Source organism: Zophobas morio, unplaced genomic scaffold (genome assembly GCF_036711695.1).
Source record: "Zophobas morio isolate AGI-343-1 ecotype UQ-CSIRO unplaced genomic scaffold, CSIRO_AGI_Zmor_V1 ptg000011l, whole genome shotgun sequence".
NCBI lineage: Eukaryota > Metazoa > Arthropoda > Insecta > Coleoptera > Tenebrionidae > Zophobas > Zophobas morio.
The window spans coordinates 25,629,966-25,652,293 of record NW_026972116.1 but is presented as its reverse complement, the minus strand read 5'-3'; the positions used below and the strand labels follow the sequence as shown (position 1 = coordinate 25,652,293).

The 22,328-nt window shown below is 25.9% G+C and overlaps 1 protein-coding gene across 1 annotated transcript in view; it reads right to left on the bottom strand.

Moving 5' to 3' along the window:
• LOC135127287 (alkaline phosphatase-like) overlaps positions 1-22,328 on the bottom strand; it is a 227,489-nt gene that overhangs the window by 134,582 nt on the left and 70,579 nt on the right. Inside the window, exon 3 of the mRNA XM_064053733.1 lies at positions 6,183-6,406. Coding sequence (XP_063909803.1) covers positions 6,183-6,406 — 224 coding nt within the window. The remainder of the gene's footprint in view (positions 1-6,182; positions 6,407-22,328) is intronic.

The window sequence follows — 22,328 nt, the reverse complement described above, 5'->3', positions numbered from 1 at the left end:
AATTGAAGAAACAAAAAGAATGATATACTGAAAAATTTCAAATCGAAAATGTGAAGAAAAATTAAAGAATATTCAAGAAATAAAAAATAATTGAAAATTGAAAAATCGCAAATCAAAAAATGGAAGAAATAACACATTGAAGCATTAAAAAATTTAGTAAACAAACAAATGAAGGTATAAAAAATTTGGAGAAATAAAAAATTGAAGAAATAACAGTAGTAAAAATAAACATTGAAGAAATAAGAAAATTGAAGAAATAAGAATCGAAGAATAAACAAATGAAGAAATAAACAATGAAGAAAAAATCGAAGAAATAAAATTGAAGAAATAAAAAATTGAAAAAAAAAAATTGAAAAATTTATTAAAAAATTAAAAAATCGAAAAATTAAAAATTGAAAACTTGTGAAATTGTAAATCGATAAACTGAAACATCCAAAAGTTAGAAAATAAAAAAATTTAAAAATTTAAAAATGAAATCTCGAAGCATATCGTAAAATTGAAGAAACAATAAGAAAAATTGAAATTGATGATGAAACAAAAAAATTATAAAGTCGAAACATCGCAGATCGAAAAATACAAATCGAAAATATGAAGAACGAAATATTATAGAATTAAAAAATTAAAATTAAGAAACTGAAAACCAAAAAACTACAAACCGAAAAATTGGAAAATTTCACATGAGAAAAAGAAATTTATATGAAGTCAGACATTAAAAAGCGAAAAATTTGAAAAAATAAAGAAATGAAAAAACCCAAACAAAAATTAAATCGAATTATTGAAGTAATGAAAAATTGAAAAACCTAAAAATAGAAAAATTTTGATTTTAAAATTTGTGAAACCCCAAATCGAAAAATTGAAAACTCGAAGAGTTCCATATCGGAAATTGAAGAAAGAAAAATAATGAAACATTGAAAAATCCTAAACTGAAAAATTGAAGAAACAAATTTAAAAAACAAGAAACTGGAAAAGCAAAATTGAAAACACGAAAAATAAAATTAAAGTATCTGGAAGTTGAAAAATCGAAGAATTGAAAACTGAAAAACTGCAAAATGAAAAGTTGAAAAATGCAAAACTTGAAAAATTTCACGTTGAAAAAAGAAATTTATATGAAATCAGACATTAAAAAAACCGAAAAATTGAAAAAATAAAGAAAAGGGAAAACCCAAACCAAAATTGTAAATTGAAATATTCAAGAAATGAAAAAATAAAAACCTAAAAATCGAAAAATTAAAAATCTAAAACTTGTGAAACTGCAAATCGATAAACTGAAACATCCAAAAGTTAGAAAATCAAAAAATTAAAAAATTAAAAATGAAATGTCGAAAAGATTTGCACATCGTAAAATTGAAGAAACCATAAGAATGAAAGATTGAAAAATTGGAAATCTAAAAATTGAAGAAATGAAAAATTTTAAAAATTGAAATTGGAAAAACAAAATTATAAAATCGAAAAATACAAATCGAGAATATGAAGAACGAAATATTATAGAATTAAAAAATTAAAAAATGAGAAATTGGGAAATTGAAAACCGAAAAACTGCTAATCGCAAAATTGAAAATTTCACATGAAAAAAGAAATTTATATGAAATCAGACATTAAAAAGCGAAAAATTGAGAAAATAAAGAAAATAAAAAACCGAAACATAAATTAAATCGAAATATTGAAGTAATGAAAAATTGAAAAACCTAAAAATAGAAAAATTTTGAATTTAAAATTTGTGAAACCTCAAGTCGAAAAATTGAAAACTCGAAGAGTTCCATATCGGAAATTGAAGAAAGAAAAATAATGAAACATTGAAAAATCCCAAACTGATAAATTGAAGAAACAATAAATTTAAAAAACAAAAAACTGGAAAGGCAAAATTGAATACACGAAAAATAACATTAAAGTATCTGGAAGTTGAAAAATCGAAGAATTGAAAACTGAAAAACTGCAAAATAAAAAGTTGAAAAATCCAAAATTTGAAAAATTTCACGTTGAAAATGAAATTTATATGAAATCAGACATTAAAAAAAACGAAAAATTGAAAAAACAAAGAAAAGGAAAAACCCAAACCAAAATTGTAAATCGAAATATTCAAGAAATGAAAAAATAAAAACCTAAAAATCGAAAAATTAAAAATCCAAAACTTGTGAAATTGCAAATCGATAAACTGAAACATTCAAAAGTTAGAAAATCAAAAAATTAAAAAATTAAAAATGAAATGTCGAAAAGATTTGCACATCGTAAAATTGAAGAAACCATAAGAATGAAAGATTGAAAAATTGGAAATCTAAAAATTGAAGAAATGAAAAATTTTAAAAATTGAAATTGGAAAAACAAAATAATTATAAAATCGAAAAATACAAATCGAGAATATGAAGAACGAAATATTATAGAATTAAAAAATTAAAAAAAGAGAAATTGGGAAATTGAAAACCGAAAAACTGCTAATCGAAAAATTGAAAATTTCACATGAAAAAAGAAATTTATATGAAATCAGACATTAAAAAGTGAAAAATTGAGAAAATAAAGAAAATAAAAAACCGAAACATAAATTAAATCGAAATATTGAAGTAATGAAAAATTGAAAAACCTAAAAATTGAAAAACTTTGAATTTAAAATTTGTGAAACCTCAAATCGAAAAATTGAAAACTCGAAGAGTTCCATATCGGAAATTGAAGAAAGAAAAATAATGAAACATTGAAAAATCCCAAACTGAAAAATTGAAGAAACAATAAATTTAAAAACAAGAAACTGGAAAAGCAAAATTGAAAACACGAAAAATAAAATTCAAGTATCTGGAAGTTGAAAAATCGAAGAATTGAAAACTGAAAAACTGCAAAATGAAAAGATGAAAAATCCAAAACTTGAAAAATTTCACATTGAAAAAAGAAATTTGTATGAAATCAGACATTAAAAAAACCGAAAAATTGAAAAAATAAAGAAAAGGGAAAACCCAAACCAAAATTGTAAATTGAAATATTCAAGAAATGAAAAAATAAAAACCTAAAAATCGAAAAATTAAAAATCTAAAACTTGTGAAACTGCAAATCGATAAACTGAAACATCCAAAAGTTAGAAAATCAAAAAATTAAAAAATTAAAAATGAAATGTCGAAAAGATTTGCACATCGTAAAATTGAAGAAACCATAAGAATGAAAGATTGAAAAATTGGAAATCTAAAAATTGAAGAAATGAAAAATTTTAAAAATTGAAATTGGAAAAACAAAATTATAAAATCGAAAAATACAAATCGAGAATATGAAGAACGAAATATTATAGAATTAAAAAATTAAAAAATGAGAAATTGGGAAATTGAAAACCGAAAAACTGCTAATCGCAAAATTGAAAATTTCACATGAAAAAAGAAATTTATATGAAATCAGACATTAAAAAGCGAAAAATTGAGAAAATAAAGAAAATAAAAAACCGAAACATAAATTAAATCGAAATATTGAAGTAATGAAAAATTGAAAAACCTAAAAATAGAAAAATTTTGAATTTAAAATTTGTGAAACCTCAAGTCGAAAAATTGAAAACTCGAAGAGTTCCGTATCGGAAATTGAAGAAAGAAAAATAATGAAACATTGAAAAATCCCAAACTGATAAATAGAAGAAACAATAAATTTAAAAAACAAGAAACTGGAAAAGCAAAATTGAATACACGAAAAATAACATTAAAGTATCTGGAAGTTGAAAAATCGAAGAATTGAAAACTGAAAAACTGCAAAATGAAAAGTTGAAAAATCCAAAATTTGAAAAATTTCACGTTGAAAATGAAATTTATATGAAATCAGACATTAAAAAAAACGAAAAATTGAAAAAACAAAGAAAAGGAAAAACCCAAACCAAAATTGTAAATCGAAATATTCAAGAAATGAAAAAATAAAAACCTAAAAATCGAAAAATTAAAAATCCAAAACTTGTGAAATTGCAAATCGATAAACTGAAACATCCAAAAGTTAGAAAATCAAAAAATTAAAAAATTAAAAATGAAATGTCGAAAAGATTTGCACATCGTAAAATTGAAGAAACCATAAGAATGAAAGATTGAAAAATTGGAAATCTAAAAATTGAAGAAATGAAAAATTTTAAAAATTGAAATTGGAAAAACAAAATAATTATAAAATCGAAAAATACAAATCGAGAATATGAAGAACGAAATATTATAGAATTAAAAAATTAAAAAAAGAGAAATTGGGAAATTGAAAACCGAAAAACTGCTAATCGAAAAATTGAAAATTTCACATGAAAAAAGAAATTTATATGAAATCAGACATTAAAAAGTGAAAAATTGAGAAAATAAAGAAAATAAAAAACCGAAACATAAATTAAATCGAAATATTGAAGTAATGAAAAATTGAAAAACCTAAAAATAGAAAAACTTTGAATTTAAAATTTGTGAAACCTCAAATCGAAAAATTGAAAACTCGAAGAGTTCCATATCGGAAATTGAAGAAAGAAAAATAATGAAACATTGAAAAATCCCAAACTGAAAAATTGAAGAAACAATAAATTTAAAAACAAGAAACTGGAAAAGCAAAATTGAAAACACGAAAAATAAAATTCAAGTATCTGGAAGTTGAAAAATCGAAGAATTGAAAACTGAAAAACTGCAAAATGAAAAGATGAAAAATCCAAAACTTGAAAAATTTCACATTGAAAAAAGAAATTTGTATGAAATCAGACATTAAAAAAACCGAAAAATTGAAAAAATAAAGAAAAGGAAAAACCCAAACCAAAATTGTAAATCGAAATATTCAAGAAATGAAAAAATAAAAACCTAATAATCGAAAAATTAAAAATCGAAAACTTGTGAAATTGCAAATCGATAAACTGAAACATCCAAAAGTTAGAAAATCAAAAAATTAAAAAATTAAAAATGAAATGTGGAAAAGATTTGCACATCGTAAAATTGAAGAAACCATAAGAATGAAAGATTGAAAAATTGGAAATCTAAAAATTGAAATTGGAAAAAGAAAATAATTATAAAATCGAAAAATACAAATCGAGAATATGAAGAGTGAAATATAGAATTAAAAAATTAAAAAATAAGAAATTGGGAAATTGAAAACCGAAAAACTGCTAATCGAAAAATTGAAAATTTCACATGAAAAAAGAAATTTATATGAAATCAGACATTGAAAAGCGAAAAATTAAAAAAATAAACAAAATAAAAAACCGAAACATAAATTAAATCGAAATATTGAAGTAATGAAAAATTGAAAAACCTAAAAATAGAAAAATTTTGAATTTAAAATTTGTGAAACCTCAAATCGAAAAATTGAAAACTCGAAGAGTTCCATATCGGAAATTGAAGAAAGAAAAATAATGAAACATTGAAAAATCCCAAACTGAAAAATTGAAGAAACAATAAATTTAAAAAACAAGAAACTGGAAAAGCAAAATTGAAAACACGAAAAATAAAATTAAAGTATCTAGAAGCTGAAAAATCGAAGAATTGAAAACTGGAAAACTGCAAAATGAAAAATTGAAAAATCCAAAACTTGAAAAATTTCACATTGAAAAAAGAAATTTGTATGAAAACAGACATTAAAAAAAAACGAATAATTGAAAAAATAAAGAAAAGGAAAAACCCAAACCAAATTGTAAATCGAAATATTCAAGAAATGAAAAAATAAAAACCTAAAAATCGTAAAATTAAAAATCGAAAACTCGTGAAATTGCAAATTGAAAAATTGAAAACTGGAAAATAAACTGAAAAATAATGAAAAATTGATAAATTGCAAATCTGAAATTTTAAGAAACAAAAAAACTGAAGAATTGAAAAATCACAAATCGGGAAATTGAAAAATCAAAAAATTTTAAAATCGAAACATTGGAAACAAAAATCCGAGAGAAAAATTCAAAAATTATATTGCAAAATCTAATACATAATTGAAAAATACTAAATTTAGGAACTTGAAAACCTGAAAAATTTGTAAAGAAAAAGAAAGGAAAAAAAGGTTGAAGAATATAAAAATTCAAAAGTCAAAAAAACTGCTAGCGTGTTATTTACGCAAGTGATTTTTACTTCATCAAGATTATCACTATTATCAGAAAGCAAAAATCGCAAATAATGTTTACGATTTTTCAAAGAAAGGCGATTTATTGGGCTGCACTTCAGGCTCGACGGAAGTTTCGTCGAAAAACCTTCGACCAATTTTTATTTCTGTTGCGCAATCCGGAAACGGCTTACCTTTGCCAGGGCCACCGCAGGAAACGAGTCCCATGCCAGCTCGTGGTCCTCCCCCCGCTTCCCCAGGCGCTGTCCGCGTAGTATCCTGGCGGCGGTGGCCGTCGCCACCCCCATCCCGTCTCCCACAAACAACACCACATTCTTGGCGTGCGGCCGGCGGTCCGTAGCATATTGCAGCCTCTTCCGCAAAGCGATCCGTGCTTGCTCGTACCAATACTCTTGGTCTGAAACAAGAAATAGCGCGATGGAATGGAATGCACACTTCCAGGAGTTCGGTTCTTGGGCTCGTGGTCGGACTTGATTTTGCGGTTCGGCTTTTGCAGATGCTAGATCAAAGGTACGAGATGGGAGGCACAATTTGCTTAATGGAAATAACATAAATTTTCATGGAGAGGGTGGCCGGGGTAATGCGAGCGGGAATGGCAAAAATAGACCAGAGACGCTCCTGGGCTAATAAATTAAGGATCAATCTGGAGCGGGATATTGTTATCCGGGGGTTTGTGGCGATCGCTACAATAATTCAGGGGATTTTCAAAATACACTTTCCTGAGGTCGCGTCTTGGACGATATTTACTTTTCATTATTTTCGTTCATGTCAAATGGCGCAGTCGGTGGGATGAGGGCGGTCAGGTTTTTAAAACAGCTTTCAAACGAATTGATTTTTCGAAATTAATGTTATCTTACATCGGGGAAATTGTTTAGGGAGAGCTTACGCTGTTTGCGCTTCTTGATGGAAGCGAATTTAATTAAAAATTGGCTGATGTTTGCAAACGTACGTACGGTTTTTGTTTAATTTAGTCGGATAGCGCTTGTGAATTTATAAATGTGTTCCTTGTAAGTATTCACAATTTCCTCCATTTACCTTTCGTAAACATTAAGTCTCTAAATCGGTCGTATTTGCAAAGAGCATTTAAAACATCATCAAAACCGACTTTACCGCTTACCAGATTATTACTAAAAAGTGGAAAATATTTGCACCGGGTTTAGTTTTGTTGGGAGCTTTACATTTTAAGCGCCCGAATCAACAACTTGGAACGAGTTATTTAACGGGAATGACAATTTACGGGAAATTATTATTTTAGCAACATTCTACAACACTGTCAAGTCTAAGAATAGTACGTAATTTGCCACTTCTCATAAAGTACAGTCATATCAACGCTTCTAAGGAAGTTGTAACACTATTTTCACATTTCTTAAGACATATTTTATTGCTGCGACTACAAAAATTTATGTCGAGTAGGTAAGCATAAAAATTTATGCTCCTTTTGAATATCTAAAGACGAATCTCGGCCATATATTTTATTGTTATTTATAACGGGGTGTAAATCTCCGCTTTGAGGGTGCTAAACTTCGCTTTATTTCAGCAGTTTACCGAAATGTGGGGAGTGCTCAAAATTTCTCAGACTTAAAATCAATTTGAGGACGAACTCGTCGATGTTTTGTCAAATTTATCACGAACGCAAACGATGAATATATAATTAGGCTTTGAAAGGAAAGTTTGAGCCGGCCAAGTTGGAAAATTGGTTCTACCTTCAAAATTTGTGAAGTACTTACTTCTGTAAAGCCTTTTCTTAGATATTTTTAAAATTATATTTTTACTTAAAGTTAAAAGAGAACGCTGTACCTAAATATTTTAAAGCTCAACATTTTAAAGATAAAGCTCCATTTCAAATTATCAATCCTGAAGAAACGATTAATGAAAAAAATATCAAGATCGAAAATTTACTATCCACTGAAAAACAAACGAGTGTTTAGGAAAGTACTATCAATATTTGTTGGAGCAGCAAGGAGACGAAATTTATTGTTAAAAAAGAAAAAAATTAATAAGTAGTTTAAACTTAGAGAGTTTGAAAATAAATGAGGAACTAGTGATTGCAGGTAAATTTGGAATAAAAGAATAATTGATTACAAAGGTACTTAAATAAAAAAAACTGAAGAGTTGGCGAGATTTTTTCTTGATTTACACCTCCAGAAGTTATTTTAGGCTTGATGGAAATGTCATCTGTTAGATATTCTCACTTTTAATTTTTTCCCATATGCTGTTTTTTGAGTTTCCAATCTTTAATTTTTCAATTTTTCGACTTTTCGTTTCTTTTTCGATTTTTCAGTTTCTCGTTTTAATTCATCTTTCCAGTTTTATAATTTCTGTTAAATGTTTTCATTTTTAATTATTTGAGAGTTTCGGTTTTTCAGTATCTGAGTTCTTAATTTTTTGATTTTACAATTTTTCCGTTATAATTTTAGATTTTACCAATTTTTTATCTGATTTTTTGAGTTTTCATTCTTAAATTTTTCAATTTTGCGATATTTCAATTATTAAGTATTTTCATATTTATTTTTTTTTGTTTTTCGATTTTTCAATTTCTCAATTATAATTATTTGTTTTTTCAATGTTTTGATTTGGAATTTTAGATCTTACGAATTTTCCATCTGCTATTTTTTCAGTTTTCGGTCTTAAATTTGTTGTCTTTTTGATGCTTTTATTTTTAAATTTTTCAGTTTCTCAATTTTTAATTTTTTGTTTTTTCGATTTTTCAACTTGCAATTCTAGATTTTACCAATTTTTCATTTGCTAGTTTCCAAGTGTTAAATATTTTAATATTTTATTTTTTTTAGTTTTCGATTTTTCAGATATTCATTTTTTAAATTTTTGATTTTTCAATTTGCATTTTGAGATTTTACTATTTTCCCATATGCTAATTTTTGAGTTTTCAATTTTAAATTTCGCAATTTTCCGATTTTTCGTATCTATAATTTTTTGATTTGCAGTTTCTCGATTTTAATTCATCTTTTCAATTTTCCGTCTTTTCGATATTTTCATTTTTTGATATTTGATTTCAATCGTTCGATTTTTCAGTATCTCAATTCTAAATTTTTTGATTCCTCAATTTTTCGGTTTGTTTTTAGATTTTACCAATTTACCGTCTGCTATTTTTTGAGATTTCAATCTGAAATTTTTCAATTTTAGTCTTTTTGAATTTTTAAATATATTAATTGAATAAAAATTTTTCTATTTGAAATTTTTTCGCCACTCTTTGAGTTTTGACATTTTTCAATTTTTTAAATTTTCAATATTTCATTTTTTCGTATTTTCAATTTTCCGATTTTTCAGTTGCTCGATTTTTAATTTTCCAAATTTTAAATTTTTCAATTTATGTTTTTTTCATACCTCCTTAATTTTTCTGTTTTACAATTTGTACACTTATCAAACTTTCATTTTTGGGATTTTTTCAGTTTTTCGCTTCTTCAATTTTTAGATATTTTAATTTTTCAGTTTCTTAATATTTAAATTTTCAGTTTTCAATTTTTCTTAAAATACAGCGCGCTTATGGTCATAGAGCAATATTTCCGAAATGTTTGGATTGAAAATCATATTTTTTTAGTTTTTCAATTTCAAGATGTTTTAAATTTTTAATTTTTCAATTTTTCAATTTTCCTGTTCTTAAATTTTTGGGTTTTTTAGTTTTTCCATTTTTCAATTAAAACAAAAAGAAATATCCAGAAGTCGAAAACGAAATTAATTGAAAATTCGAACATCGAAAAATCAAAAATTCAGTTAATCAAAAGTTAAAAAAAAAACATTCCAAAAAATCAAAAAACTTAAAATTGAAGATTTCTAAAAAATTGTGAATTTCAAAACGAACATTTTGAAAGAGGCCAACTCAATTTTTTTTAAATTAAATTTTCAATTTTATAATTTTTCAATTTTTCATCTGTTAGATATTCTCATTTTTAATTTTTTCCCATATGCTGTTTTTTGAGTTTTCAATCTTTAATTTTTCAATTTTTCGATTTTCCAGTTTCTCGTTTTAATTCATCTTTTCAGTTTTACAATTTTTCATCTGTTAAATATTTTCATTTTTAATTATTTGAGACTTTCGATTTTCAGTATCTGAGTTCTTAATTTTTTGATTTTACAATTTTTCGGTTGTAATTTTAAATTTTACCAATTTTTCATCTGACTTTTTGAATTTTCATTCTTAAATTTTTCAATTTTGCGATATTTCAATTATTAAGTATTTTCATATTTATTTTTTTTAGTTTTTCAAATTTTCAATTTCGCAATTATAATTATTGGTTTTTTCAATTTTTTGATTTGGAATTTTGGATTTTACGAATTTTCCATCTGCTATTTTTTCAATTTTCGGTCCTAAATTTTTCAATCTTGCGAGTTTTCATGACTGATTTTTTTAGTTCTCGATTTTTCAGTTTATCGATTTTTAATTTTTTGATTTTCCAATTTTTCGACTTGCATTTTGAGATTTTATTATTCTTCCATATACTATTTTTTGAGCTTTGAATCTTAAATTTTGGAAATCTTCGAATTTTCGTTTCTATCATTTTTTGATTTGCAATTTTGCGATTTTTCAGTTTCTTTCTTTTAATTCATCTTTTCAATTTTTTATCTGTTAGATATTTTCATTTGTAATTGTTTCAGTCTTTCGATTTTTCAGTACCTCAATTCTGAGTATTTGATTTTTCAATTTTTCGATTTGCAATTTTAGATTTCACTATTTTCCTATGTGCTATTTTTTAATTTCCAATCTTAAATTTTTCAATTTTTCGGTTTTTCGTTTTTTTAATTTTTTGATTTTAATTTTTCAATTTTTTAGTTTCGCGATTTTCATTAAACTTTTCAGTTTTATAATTTTTCAGTTTTTCATCTTTTTGATATTTTTATTTTGAAATTTTTCAGTTTTTCGTTTTCTCAGTTTCTCAATTTTTAATTTATGTTTTTTCCATCTTTCGACTTGCAATTTTAGATTTTACCAATTTTTCATCAGCTATTTTTTGAATTTTCGACCTTACAATTTTCAATTTTGCGATTTTTCAACTTAAGTCTTTTGATTTTTAATTTTTAATTTTTGATTGTTAAATGTTTCGATTTACATTTTGAGATTTTACTATTTTCCCATATTTTTTGAGTTTTCAATCTTAAATTTCGCTATTTTTCGATTTTAGTTGCTATAATTTTTTGATCTGCAATTTTTCTAATTTTCAGTTTCTCAGTTTTAAATCATCTTTTCAATTTTATAATTTTTCAATTTTTATCTGTTAGATATTTTCATTTTTAATTACTTCAGTCTTTCGATCTTTCAATTTGCAATTCTAGATTTTACCAATTTTTCATTTGCTATTTTTTGAGTTTTCGGCCTTACATTTTTCAATTTTGCGATTTTTCAGATATTCAATTTTTAGTTTTTTGATTTTTCAATTTGCATTTTGAGATTTTACTAATTTCCCATACGCTAATTTTTGAGTTTTCAATTTTAAATTTCCCAATTTTCCGATTTTTCGTTTCTATAATTTTTTTATTTGCAGTTTCTCGATTTTAATACATCTTTTCAATTTTTCGTCTTTTAGATATTTTCATTTTTAATTATTTCAATCGTTCGATTTTTTTCAGTATCTCAATTCTAAATTTTTTGATTTCTCAATTTTTCGGTTTAGATTTTACCAATTTTCCGTATGCTATTTTTTGAGATATCAATCTGAAATTTTTCAATTTTGCGTTTTTCCAACTGCTAGATATTTTCATTTTTAATGTTTTCAGTTTTTCGATTTTTCGATTTGCAATTTTTCGATTTTTCAGTTTTTCCATGTTTTATTTATCACTTTTTCGATTTTGCAATTTTCAGTTTGCATGCAATTTTTCGACTTACTTTTTTTCTATGCATTAATCTTGATATGTTTTAATTTAGTGTTTTTTGAATATTTCGATTTTTCAGTTTCTCAATTTTTAAATTTTCGATTTTTCAATTTTACGCTTTTTCAATTTTTAAATGTATTAATTGAATAAAAATTTTTCTATTTGCAATTTTTCCGCCACTTCTTGAGTTTTAACATTTTTCAATTTTTCAAATTTTCAATGTTCCATTTTTTCGTATTTTCAATTTTCCGACTTTTCAGTTCCTCGATTTTTAATTTTCCAACTTTTAAATTCATCAATTTTTGTTTTTTTCATACCTCCTTAATTTTTCTGAGATTTTTCAGTTTTTCGCTTCTTCAATTTTTAAATATTTTAATTTTTCAGTTTCTTATTTTTTAAATTTTCAGTTTTCAATTTTCCTAAAATACAGCGCGTTTAGGTCACAGAGCAATATTTCCGAAATGTTTGGATTGAACATCAAATTTTCTTAGTTTTCCAATTTCAAGATTTTTTAAATTCTTAATTTTTCAACTTTTCAATTTTCCCGTTCTTAAATTTTTGGATTTTTTAGTTTTCTCATTTTTAAATTAAAAAAAAGAAATATCGAGAAGTCGAAAACGAAATTAAATGAAAATTCGAACATCGAAAAATCAAAAATTCAAAAAAAAATCCAAAAAATCGAAAAACTTAAAATTCGAAAATCTCAAAATCTAAAATCGGAATCCTATAAATCAGAAATTCGAAAATGGAGATTTCGAAAAATCGAAAAGTCCAGGCATCGAAATATGTATAGAAAAATTAAACATCGAAAGACCATAAATCGAAAATTCTGGAACCGTAGTCGAAAAATAGAAAAATTCAAAAATCGAGAAATCAAAATTGAAAAAATTCGAAAATCGAAATAACGAAAAATTGAAAAATTGTAACATTGAAGCAACAAAAGATCGAGAACTAGCATGCGAGACGTCGAGAAATCAAGAAACCGGGAAGTTGAAAAATCAATAAATGGAAAAATCCAAAAATTGATGTTTTAAAAAATTGAGAAATCATCAAATTCAAAAACCCAAAAATCCAAAAATCGAAAACTTGAGAAATCAATAAGTCAAAAAGTAAATTGGAAAATCAAAACAGTGAAGTGAAAAAATTCAAATCGAAAAATTTAAAAATCCCAAAACTTAAATATTGAAAAATTGAAAAATCGTGAAGTTTAAAAATTGAAAACTCGAAGAATTGAAGAACTGGAAATCTGAGAATCGCAAAATCTTTTTTTACAATTTTTAATTTTATGATTTTTCAATTTTTCGATTTGCATTTTGAGATTTTACTATTTTCCCATAATATGCTATTTTTTGACCTTGTAATCTTAAATTTTGCAATTTTTCGATTTTCCGTTTCTATCATTTTTTGATTTGCAATTTTTCGATTTTTCATTTTTCAATTCCTAACTTTTTGATTTTTCAATTTTTCGATATGCAATTTTAGATTTTACCACTTTTCCATGTGATATTTCTTGACTAGTCTTAAATTTTTCAATTTTGTGATTTTTAAACTCTCCAATTTTCCAATTGTTCGCTTCTTCACCTTTTTGATTTGCAATTTTTCGATTTTTCAGTTTTTTCTTGTTTCATTTATCAATTATTCGATTTTCCAATTTTTAGTTTGCAATTTTTCGGCTTAAATTTTTTGTCTATGTATGAATTTTTATGTTGTTTTTAATTTAGTGTTTTTTCAATTCTTCGAGTTTTCAGTTTCTCAATTTTTAATTTTTCGACTTGTCAATTTTTCGCTTTTTCAGTTTTTAAATATATTACTCCTGATTGAATAAAAAACTTTCTGTTTGCAATTTTTAGTTTTCACTATGTTTCGATCCGCCACTTTTTGAGTTTTGACATTTTTCAATTTTTCAAATTTTCTGATTTTCAGTTTTTCGATTTTTAATTTTCCAATTTTTCGATATCTATTTAATTTTCTGTTTTACAATTTGTACACTTATCAACTTTTTAGTTTTTCAGTTTTTAGAATTTTAAAATTTTTAATTTTTCCATTTTTTAATTGTCCTATGTTTAAATTTTTGGATTTTTTAGTTTTTCCATTTTTAAATAAAAAAAAAGAAATATCGAGAAGTCGAAAAGGAAACTAATTGAAAATTCGAATATCGACAAATCAAAAATTCAATTAATCAAATATTGGAAAAAAGAAAAATTCGAAAAATCAAAAAACTTAAAATTCGAAAATGTCAAAATCTAAAATCGGAATTCCATAAATCAGAAATTCGAAAATCGAGATCTCGAAAAATCGAAAAGTCCAGGAATCGAAATATGTATAGAAAAATTAAACATCGAAGGTCGAAAATCGAAAATTCTGGAACCGGAATGTCGAAAAATGGAGAGATTGAAAAATCGAGAAATCAAAATTGACAAAATTCGAATATCGAAAAATCGAAAAATCAGAAAAACAAGAAATCGGGACATCACAAAATCTAAAATTTAAAAAATGGAAATATTGAAAAATTGAAGAGTACAAAAGCTCATGAATGTAGGTAAAAATTGAAAAATCGAAAATTCGAAAAATCAAAAATCGAAAACTGGAGAGATTGAAAATTTGCGTATCCAAAATCGAAAACTCGAGAAATCAATAAGTCAAAAAGTAAAACAATTGGAAAATGGAAACACTGAAAAGTGGAAAAATTCAAATCGGAAAACTGAAAAATCCCAAAACTCAAATATTGAACAATTGAAAAACCGAAATATTCAAGAATTGAAAATCTGAGAATCGAAAAATCGAGGAGTCGAGAAACCAAAATATCGAAAAATCGATTAATCGAAAAATTGAAAATTTAGGAACGTCAAAAATTTAAATGGAAATTTGCATAAAAGAGGTATACATAGTAGAAAATTTAATTTTTGAAAAAGTGTGTTTATGGCCACGGAGCAACATTTTCGAAATATTCGGTGTGAAATTCGAATTCCATCTTTTCTATTTTATAATTTTTAAATTTTTTGTCTGCTAGATATTTTCATTTTTAATGTTTTCAATTTTTCAATTTTTCATTTTTCAATTCCTAATTTTTTGATTTTTCAATTTTTCGGTATGCAATTTTAGATTTTACCACTTTTCCGTGTGATATTTTTTGACTTTCAGTCTTACAATTTTTAATTTTGTGATTTTTAAACTCTCCAATTTCCAATTGTTCGCTTCTTCACCTGTTCGATTTGTAATTTTTCGATTTTTCAGTTTTTCCTTGTTTCATTCATCGATTTTTCAGTTTGCAAGTTTTTGGACTTAATTTTTTTTTCTATATACCAATTTTTATGTTTATTTTAATTCAGTGTTTCTTCAATTTTTCGATTTTTCAATTTCTCAATTTTAATAATAAAAATAATAAAAAACTTTCTGTTTGCAATTTTTAGTTTTTACCATATTTCGATCCGTCACTTTTTGAGTTTTGACATTTTTCAATTTTTCAAATTTTCATTGTTCCAATTTTTTGCTTTTCAATTATCCGATTTTCAGTTTCTCGATTTTTAATTTTCCAACTTTTCAATTTTAAAATTTTTCGACACCTATTTAATTTTCTGTTTTACAATTTGTACACTTATCAACTTTATAGTTTTTCAGTTTTTAGAATTTAAAAATTTTTAATTTTCCGAAATCAGAAATTCGAAAATGGAGATTTCGAAAAATCGAAAAGTCGAGAAATCAAAATTGAAAAATTCGAATATCGCAAAATTGAAAAATTGAAAAATAGTAACATCAAGCAACAAAAGATCAAGAAAGGGGAGAAGTCGAGAAATCAACAAATCGAAAAATCATAAAGTTAAAAAATCGAGTAATGGAAAAAATCCAAAAACTGAAGTGTTAAAAACTCGAGAAAACGAAAAAACATTGAATAATCGGGAAGTCGAAAAGTGGAAAATCGAAAAATCGAAAAATCGAGCACTTTAAATATTAAAAAATCGAAAATTAAAAAATCATAAAATGTATGTAAAATTTAAAAATACGAAATATAAATACTCGAAAAACCGAAAAATCAGAAAAACAAGAAACCTGGAAATCACAAAATCTAAAATTTAAAAAATGGAAATACAGTCAAAGTCGTTTATAGCGACTCCGCTTGTAGCGACAAGCCGGATATAACGACGGAATTGATCCAGCTTGTTTGGAAACCCATATACAGTACGGTAAAAAAAGTCGGATATAACAACTTCGCTTGTAACGACGAATCCGGCAATAGCGACCAAAACTTGCTGGACAATACTTTTTTTCCTCCGGTTATAACGACAATTGCACAACATTGTTCAAGATACGAACCAGAAAGTGTCTAACGAAGACTTCCTAGTGAATGTCGATCATAATTTAGAAACTTGTGGTGACATAAGTGAAGAGGACATTGTAAAAAACTTGTCAGAAGACCTTAGAGAAGATTTGGAAGAAAATGACGATGAAGACGTTGATGATCAAGTGCCATCATGTGCGGAAGCCCTTCAAGCGGTTTCTATTATAAAAAAATTCGTTACTTTTGAAGGTTTAAAAGATAGTAAACTATTGAGCTGTATTTCTACACTAGACACTAAACTGGCAGGTATTTATTACAAAAATAAATGTACCGAGCAGAGTAAAATAACAGATTTTTTTACGTAAATTAAGTAACATATATGTATGTATATGTGACTAATGAAGTATGTACCTACTTATAACTACTACATGATCCTTGGATGTATTTTCCTTTCTGACTTGCGCCTATGTACATGTATTAAATATTACATTTTGTTTAAATAAAGTTGTAATATTTATAAAATTAGCATTCATCGGTTATAACGACTTCCGGTTATAACGACGAAAATTTCAAGGTCCCTTCGATGTCGTTATAACCGGATTATACTGTATTGAAAAATCGAAAAATTAAAGAGTACCATATAAAAGTTTAAGAATGTAGGTAAAAATTGAAAAATCGAAAATTCGAAAAATCAAAAATCGAAAACTGGAGAGATCGAAAATTTGCGTATCCAAAATCGAAAACTCGGGAAATCAATAAGTCAAAAAGTAAAACGATTGGAAAATGGAAACACTGAAAAGTGGAAAAATTCAAATCGAAAACCTCAGAAATCCCAAAACTCAGAAAAATTGAAGAACTGAAAATCTGAGAATCGAAAAATCAAGAAGACGAGAAACCAAAATATCGAAAAATCGATTAATCGAAAAATTGAAAATTAAGAAACGTCAAAACTTTAAATGGAAATTTAATTTTTGAAAAAGTGTCTAAAAACTCTAAAAAAATTTAGGGTTGTAGATCTCGACGTACTGATTCCAAAAATATAGCCTGTTTATGGTCACGGAGCAACATTTTCGAAATATTCGGTGTGAAATTCGAATTTTTTGAAATTTACAAAAATTGCGATATTGGAAAAAGGGTTGGAGTGACTAAAGAAACGAGGTTGAAAGTAAAAATGTATTATTCAGTTATGATTGGAAAATGGTCAATAAACTATAGAAATTTGCTTGGGTGGGGGGTGTAATTTTTAGATTTTGCTGTTTTCGGACCTGTTATTTTTTGAGGTTTCATTTTTAAATTTTTCAATGTTTCGACATTTTTCGATTTTTCGTTTGTTTAATATTTTGATTTGCATTTTTTTTTCAGTTTTTGGATTTTCGATAGATTATTTCCAACTTCATAAGACTTCCTCATAAATGTATAACATGATTTTCGTAGCGATTTACCACTGAAACCTTAAAGTTGATGCATAATTTTGTTTCTCAATAATACCTACTGGTTGGTTCTGGGATTAAAACAGAATTGGAGCACATCTCTTACCATTCATTCGTAGCTTCACTACATTTTAGTGACGAAGTTATCCCTATGACATCGCTGTCAGTTGTGTCCACACCCTTATAAACGACCTTATAAACCCGCTCCAGTAGGAAAAGTCAAAAGCCCGGCCTCTCACGAAAAATTAAAATATCCCCCGAATAAACTTTTTCTAATTAAAATTAAAATCCTCCTCTGCCACATAAAAACCGAAAACGCTGCTGGCCGCTTCGTTTAAAACTTCCCCAAACCAAACTTTTTTCGAATACAGGTATTCCGTTGGCAAGCCGTTATAAATTTATGATACTCCAAGTTTGCTCAGCGTAAACTTCAGCCGAAAGACATTACTCTTGCGTTTGTACAGGCCGCCTCATTTACCATTCTTGCAGCGTCGATATTTACATTATGCAAATACCGGGAACAATAAATTATTGGCAAAAATTACCACTCGAAACGCTACAAGAAAAAAGTTAAAGGGACGCAATTTTCGTCTTGATATTCGGTTGATTTGTTTAGAAATAAGAACCGCCTGATCAGAAAACTCAATTTAAAGTCGTCAAAAGATTTTCATCCATTAAAGCATATTTCTGCGAGTTATTGAGAAAGAAAAACTGAAAGTATAATTAATCGAAGCTGCTTTACCGCGACTTCCGCAGTAAAATCCATTTCGGAGGAGTTTAGGATTTGCGAGATAATCTCGGAACTTAATGGTTTTTGGCCAAAGTAAAATACAAGTAATTAGTAAATCAAATAAGAGCGAGGTGGAGAGTTGAGGTTTGAGAGTGGTTTGTATGGGACTCGCGGAAATTACTAAGTGTGGGTTGAGGCCTCAACCGACTGTCGAAGTGATAGATTTTTTTTCTAGCATTTAAAATTAAGTACTAACGTCCTACAGTAAAATATTGGACACTAATTAGACAAATAACGACGTTAATACTGGTAGTAAAAAATTTGCATAATAATGATTATTCTCCTGTTTTGCACAGGTTTTTATGGGCCATAAGCAGGGTTGTTTAAAACAAATCATAAAGGGATATGAATTATTTAATTGCATTTTGAATTACTAATACAGCGCAATAAAACGGATTTATTTCAAACATAAACAAATTAACAGTATTTTATAGGTAAAAAGTATTAATTTTGTCAAAAAAAGTTGTTTGTTCAAATGTACCGTAATAATAAATATTGGTTTTGTTCATCCGCATCGACAAATTAATTTTGTTTTAACAAAAGCAGATGATATGAATTCCATTACAAAAGCTTTGTTGCCGTCTTTGTTGTGGGTTGTCAAAAGCATTTTTAATTGACTTTCAGTTGGTTGAAGATTATTTTGGCAGAACTTCCCTAGAACCTTAAATACAGATCAAGAAATTGGTATTCTCTCCACTTTTCTCTTTTCCGTCTTTTGTTCGCTTTTCTCTCTTCGTTTTCTTTTCCATTTTTTCTGCTCTCTTCGAGCTTCTGTCGTCGGTTTTTTGTCTTTTGTAGTCAAGACAGAATGCAGAAGACATGGATTTGATTGTAGGTACTTCTAAACTGTTATGAAATACAGACCAAATGTTGCGTATATTCAAAATAAATTTAAATATAGATCCACTATTTATAGATATTTTTAGACAAGGAGACACGAAATATTGCCCCGTAGCAATAAACGCGCTCTATTTTTGGCACATCCCTGAAATTTTTGAGTTTTTAAATAACCTTTTCAAAAATTAAATTTTCCACTATGTAAATTTCCAACCATTTTTGAAGATTTTCGAAACTTGACTAAACACAGTTTCTTGTAGATTCCGGGCTCCAGAAGTCACTTTTTCGATAACTCCAGCCATTTTTCAGAGTGACTTACGGAAATATCGCAATTTTTATAATTTCGATTTTTTAATTTTTCGATTCTTCAATTTTTTGATTTCAATTTTTCCACTGTTCAGTGGTTCGATTTTTCAGTTGTTTCACTATTCGACTTTTGGATTTTTTCGATACTCGAATTTTCAATCTTTCCAGTTTTCGATTTTTGGATTTTTCAATATTACCATTTTTTAAATTAAATCATTCTGTTTTTCTAATTTTTCGGTTTTTCGAGCATTCAATTTTTCGAATTTTTTAATTTTAAATCTTGTGGTTTTTCAATTTTTTAATTTTTTAATATTTAAAGTGAATTTTCCATTTTTCGACTTCTCAGTTATTCACTGTTTAAAAATTTTCGATTTCTCGATTTCTTAACACTTCAATTTTTGGAATTTTTCCATTTCTTGACTTTTCAATTTTTCGATATTTTAATTTTTGATTTTTCGATATTTCTATTTTTCGATTTTTGGACATTCAGGCTTTGAGATTTTTAAAAATTTAAATTTTTTTCAATTTCGATTTCTCGATTTTACCATTTTTCGACTCCAGAATTTTCGATTTACCGACTTTCGATGTTTCATTTTTCTATACATATTTCGATTCCTGAATTTTTCGATTTTTCGAAATCTCGAATTTCGAATTTTGATTTATGGGATTTTCGAATTTTAAATTTTTTGATTTTTCGAATTTTCCTTTTTTTCGAATATTTGAATATGGAATTTCTGATTCTCTGATATTCGAATTTTCAACTAATTCCCTTTTCGACTTCTCGAATATGTAAATTTTTTTAATGTAAAAATGGGACAACTAAAAAATCGAAAAATTTAAAAAGAGGAAAATTGAAAAATCCAAAAATCGAAACTTTTAAAATTCTAAAAACGAAAAACTTGGAAAATTTTAATTTTAATCCAAATATTTCGAAAATATTGCTCCGTAGCCACAAACACGCTATATTTTATGAAAAATTGAAAATTGGAGAAGCAAAAAAATGAAAAATCTCGAAAATGAAAACTCGATTAGTGTACAAATCGTAAAACAGAAAAATTAGATAGGTATCGAAAAACAGAAAAAACGAAAAATTGGAAAACTGACAAGTTGAAAAATTAAAAATCGAGAAACTGAAAAATCGGAAAATTGATGAAACGAAAAAGTGGAACATTGAAAATTTGGGAAATTCAAAATTAAAAAGTGGCGGATCGAAAAATTTTTCGATTTTTTAGGTTTCTGATTTTTCAACTTTTCCATTTTTTGGCTTTTCACTTTTGGATTTTCCAGTATTGAAATCTTTCAATTTTTCGATTTATCGATTTATCAAATACATACATCAAATATTTATTATAAAAATTTCAGAAAAAAATTTTAGTTACGGGATTTTTCAATATATTGATTGTTCAATTTTCCAATTTTTTGATCTTTCGATTTTTCGACTTTTCGGTTTTAAATTTTTCATTTTTCAATTTCTTGATTTTTTCAATTTTTATTGTTACTGTTTTTCAAGTTTTCAATTTTTTGGTGTTTCAATTTCTCGATTTTTCAATTGTTCGATTTCTCGATTTATTAAGATTTCGATGTTTAGATATTTCACCTTTTAAATTTTCGATGTTTTGGATGTTCCGATTTTTCAATTCTTCAACATTTTGGGATTTATGAAGTTATTTTTTAGTTTTTCGAATCATCTATTGTTAGATTTTTTAGTTTTCCGATTTTTCAATTTATATATTTTGAAAATTCTATATTTTTCAGTTAGAGTTATTTTTTAGATTTTTCGATGATTCAATTCTTTAACTTTTGGATTTTTTGAATTTTCGATTTTTAAATGTTTAGATTCTCCAATTTTACGATGTATGGATTTTTCAGTTTTGAGACATTTCAGTTTAGGGATTTTCCAATTTTTCGATTTCTCAGTTTTTCGATTTTTCAATTTTTCGGTTTGTCAATTTTTCGATTTTACGATTTTTTGTTGTTTCGATTTCTAAATTTTTTGATTTTTTAACATTTAGATTGTTCGAATTTCCAATTTCTGGATATCTTACTTTCTCGGTTTTTAATATTTTTCGACTTTTTGATTTCTCGATTTTACAACGTTTAAGTTTTAGGAATTTTTCAAAATTGATTTTTTTTACTGAAATATAAAAAAAACAAAAGTCGAATTGAAATCGAGAACCTGAAAAATTCGAAAAATTGAAAATCAAAAAATTAAAGAAACGGAAAATCGAAAAATTAAATAATTTAAGATTGAAAACTCAAACCACAACCAATGGGAAAATGATAATATCTAGAATTGTAAATCTAAAAATTGTAAAATCAAAAAATTAACAATTGAGACACTGAAAAAGTGAAAACGCGAAAAAATTAACAATGAAAACAACTGGAAAATCGAAAAATTGAAAATCAAAAAAATTAAAAACGAAAAACTTAAAAATCGAAAAACTGAAAAAATGAAAAATGAAAATATCTAACATTTGAAGAAAACGTAAAATTGAAAAATTTAAGATTGAAAATGCAAAAAACAAGAGATAGAAAATTTGTAAAACCTAAAATAGCAAATCGGAAAATTGAAAAATCAAAAAATTTACAATGAAAATTTCTAACAGATGAAAAATTGCAAAATTGCAAAATTTAAGACTAAAAACTCAAAAAATAGGAGATGGAAAACTGCAAAATATAAAATTGCAAATTGAAAAATGAAGAAATTTCTTAATTGAGATACTGAAAAATAAAAAACAAAAAATAAAAAATGAAAATATCTAACAAATGAAAGATTGAAAAACTATAAAATACAAAAGTCGAATTAAAATCAAGAACCTGAAAATTCGAAAAATTGAAAATCAAAAAATTAAAGAAA